The sequence below is a fragment of the Chrysochloris asiatica genome, unplaced genomic scaffold, assembly GCF_000296735.1.
Source record: "Chrysochloris asiatica unplaced genomic scaffold, ChrAsi1.0 scaffold00002, whole genome shotgun sequence".
Taxonomy (NCBI): Eukaryota; Metazoa; Chordata; class Mammalia; order Afrosoricida; family Chrysochloridae; genus Chrysochloris; species Chrysochloris asiatica.
Window position 1 is genome coordinate 22,100,437 of NW_006408520.1, and position 3,221 is coordinate 22,103,657.

A 3,221-nucleotide genomic window follows, 5' to 3' on the forward strand; every position below is an offset into this window, starting at 1 on the left:
GTTAAGTGCCGTCGAGTCGGTTCTGACCCATAGCGACCCTGTACAGGGTTTCCGAGGGTGTAAATCTTTACGGGAGTAGAAACCCTCATCTTTCTCCCGCGGAGCGGCTGGTAGTTTCGAACCACTGACCTTAAGGTTTGCAGCCCGACTTGTAACCACTACGCTACCAGAGTTTTATATAGGCCTTCTCATAAAGTTGCTTGAATTATGGTTGGCGAGTGCCCCTTGGTGGCTGTGTGCTGTGGAGTCGGTTCCGACTCATAGCGACCCTGTACAGGGTTTCTGAGGCTGTGAATCTTTACTGGTGGTGTGGCGCTGTGGGTTAATGCACCAGACTGTGAAGCCATTTGAACTGCAAGGTTGGTGGTTCAAGCTCACCAGCTGCTCTGCGGAAACCCTATCCAGGGTTGCTATGGGTCGGAACTGACTCGATGTCACTTAACAACAACAACAGTGTCCCTTAGAGTAAGCAATATAAGAGACCATATGGAAGTGAAATGTTGTTTATTGCCCTTCTGTGGAAGTCACACTTGCACTTCCACAGTATCATTCTAGTCACACAGACCAGCCCTAATTCAACATAAGAAGAGGCTAGAATCAGAAGAGCCATCTAGGTGGCTTGCTACCACAAATGTATTTATCTGAGTTTTATGAAAGTAAAAAGACATCATTCAGTGCTAAACTTACAAGGCCATAATCCAGGAGGATTATTAGCTTTTCTTGGTTGAATAAATCATAATATATAGGTATTTTTAAGGGAACCAATTTTATGTTAACGTTTCACATTCTAAGCACTATTTCAAATTTAAAAAATTGTTTTTTCTTTCCAGATTATTTAAAACATCTGACAACATACATGGAAGTGCAAATTTGAATTCTCACATTGACTCAGTGAATATTGTCCAAACAAAAGTTAACAAAGGGAAATCATGGAACATTAGCAATAATAAACAGAAACACCAGTATTCAGACATTAATCTTTTTACAGCAAGTGATGCTTTTTCAGCCTCTGATATCAGAGAAGGCGTATTAAAAGCACCATCTTTTTCAGTTGCATCCTGGTCTCATACTACTCAAGGTAATCACTTTCCTTTTTTGTTCATTTTATAAAGTACAAATTGTGTTTCTTAGCATAGGGAATAATATAAAACTATAGTAAATTTGAGTAAGTTACCTCTCTACACATTTTCTGCATTTCTTTCTTATGTTACATTATTTTTGAAAAATATGCTCTTGATAAGAGTTATGTAACTCTCACTGAAACAATTTTTCTTGATAATATTTTTTATTCATATGATTATGTTAGAATTTTTTTTTTTTTTTAGGGATGATTGAAAAAGATTTAGGCTCTTTGAAGCCTGTCACAGAAATACGTATCCTTTGAATTATTTTACAACAGTTGTTTTACTTAGGAAATTGTAAGTTAAACGTTTTGCTTCATTGTGTTTGTTTTTATTGACAAAAAGAGAGAAAAGAGAATATTTTGGGTTATGTAAAACTACCAATTTGTATTATAGTCAGTTCTGCTCAAAGTGAGGCCTGCAGAGTAGTGCTAGCCTGTGATAAAATAAGATATTAGATTAGTATTATTAGCTGAACTCTGAATTTACTTAAAACTATATACAAATAATCCATCATACTTTGGGTAAAGAGAACAGGATTGGTTTGAACATGCTGTTGCTGTTATTAAGTGCCATTTAGTCTTTTCCAGTTCATAGCAAGATTGTATATGGTTTAAGAGGAGTGACTAGTAGGTTTGAATCGCTGACCTGCGGTTAACACTTACCCTATAGGTCCACAAAATGAACGTTAGGAAGGGGAAATGGATGAGAATAGAATAGATACTGTGAGTTGGGAACGTTTTTACAGATCTAATATTTTTTAAAGAATATATAATTTGATTTTCATATCTGGGCACTTACAGTGTAAATATTTTTTAGTATGTGTGTTTTGGAGGTAATTTTTTGATGCTTTAATATACTGTATTTATCCACAATGATGTATTAATTCTATTGTATTATAATTTATCAACTGTTTATGTGAACTCCTTAGATAATAAGGACTATATTTTATTTTTCTTCTTATCTGCAGATAAATCAAAAGGTAGATTTAGTAAGAAACGTTCTTTTGAAAAAGGACTAGATATGAGCAAAAGTAAAATAAAATGTTTAGGATATGCTTAGAGAAGAACAGCATTCAATTTGGCATTAATGAAAGATATTATGAAAAGAATAGTAGGAAATACTGTGAAATAAGGATCTTTGGATAGTATAATATAATGCCATGAATACCAATACAAGAGTGTTACAATTTTTGCTTTTCATAAATTCATTAAGCAATAAGGAGAAATCATATAGTATTTTTTAGTAGGTTAAGTTACATCAAAACTATGCTTTAGAAATGTGGCATTTTTAATTTAAAACTGAGGAAGGCTCTAGAATTCATAAAATTTATGATACAGTTAGAAAACCAGAAATTGAATTCCAGATAATAGGCAATTGAGCCAGAGAAATCCAGAGGACATTGACTCTAATTCTGGGTATTCTGGCGGTCATCTGAAATGCTTCCAAAGTATGGTAAGACAATGTTTGCTTGACTACTTTTTAAAAAATGGCCCCCAATGCAGATACCTGAATTGAGTTACAGTGAGAAGGGAGTAATAGCAGGGTTGTGCATGGTAATATAGTAACTTCATGCATATTGTTGTTGGGTGCTGTTGAGTTGATGCTGGCTCATAACTGCCCTATTCACAATAGACCAAAACACTGCTGGGTCCTGCACCTTGCTCAGAGTTCTAGTTTTGTTTAAGCCCATTGTGGCAGCCACTGCCACTCCATCTTGTTGGGGGTCTTTTTTGTTGATACACTTTACCAGACATGATATCCTTTTCTAGTAACTGGTCCTTCCTGACAGCATGTCCAAGGCGCATGACATGAAATTTCATCATCCTATGTTTAAAGAATGTTCTGGCTTACTTCTTCCAAGACAGATTTGTCATTGTTTTAGCAGTCCATTGTTCTTTCAAGATTCTTCACCAAACTACAATTATAATGCATCAGTTCTTCATTAGTCTTCCTTAATCATTGTCCACCTTTCACATATATATGAAGCAATTGAAAAAACCATGACTTGGTCAGGTGCACCTTAGTCCTCAAAGAGACATCTTTGTTCTTCACTACTTTAAATAGGTCTTTGAAGCAATACATCATTTGATTTCTTTT

The 3,221-nt window shown here is 35.1% G+C and overlaps 1 protein-coding gene across 1 annotated transcript in view; it reads left to right on the plus strand.

Moving 5' to 3' along the window:
* HFM1 (HFM1, ATP-dependent DNA helicase homolog (S. cerevisiae)) overlaps positions 1-3,221 on the plus strand; it is a 206,591-nt gene that overhangs the window by 38,682 nt on the left and 164,688 nt on the right. The window contains exons 5-6 of the mRNA XM_006831060.1: positions 831-1,078; positions 1,326-1,373. Coding sequence (XP_006831123.1) covers positions 831-1,078; positions 1,326-1,373 — 296 coding nt within the window. The remainder of the gene's footprint in view (positions 1-830; positions 1,079-1,325; positions 1,374-3,221) is intronic.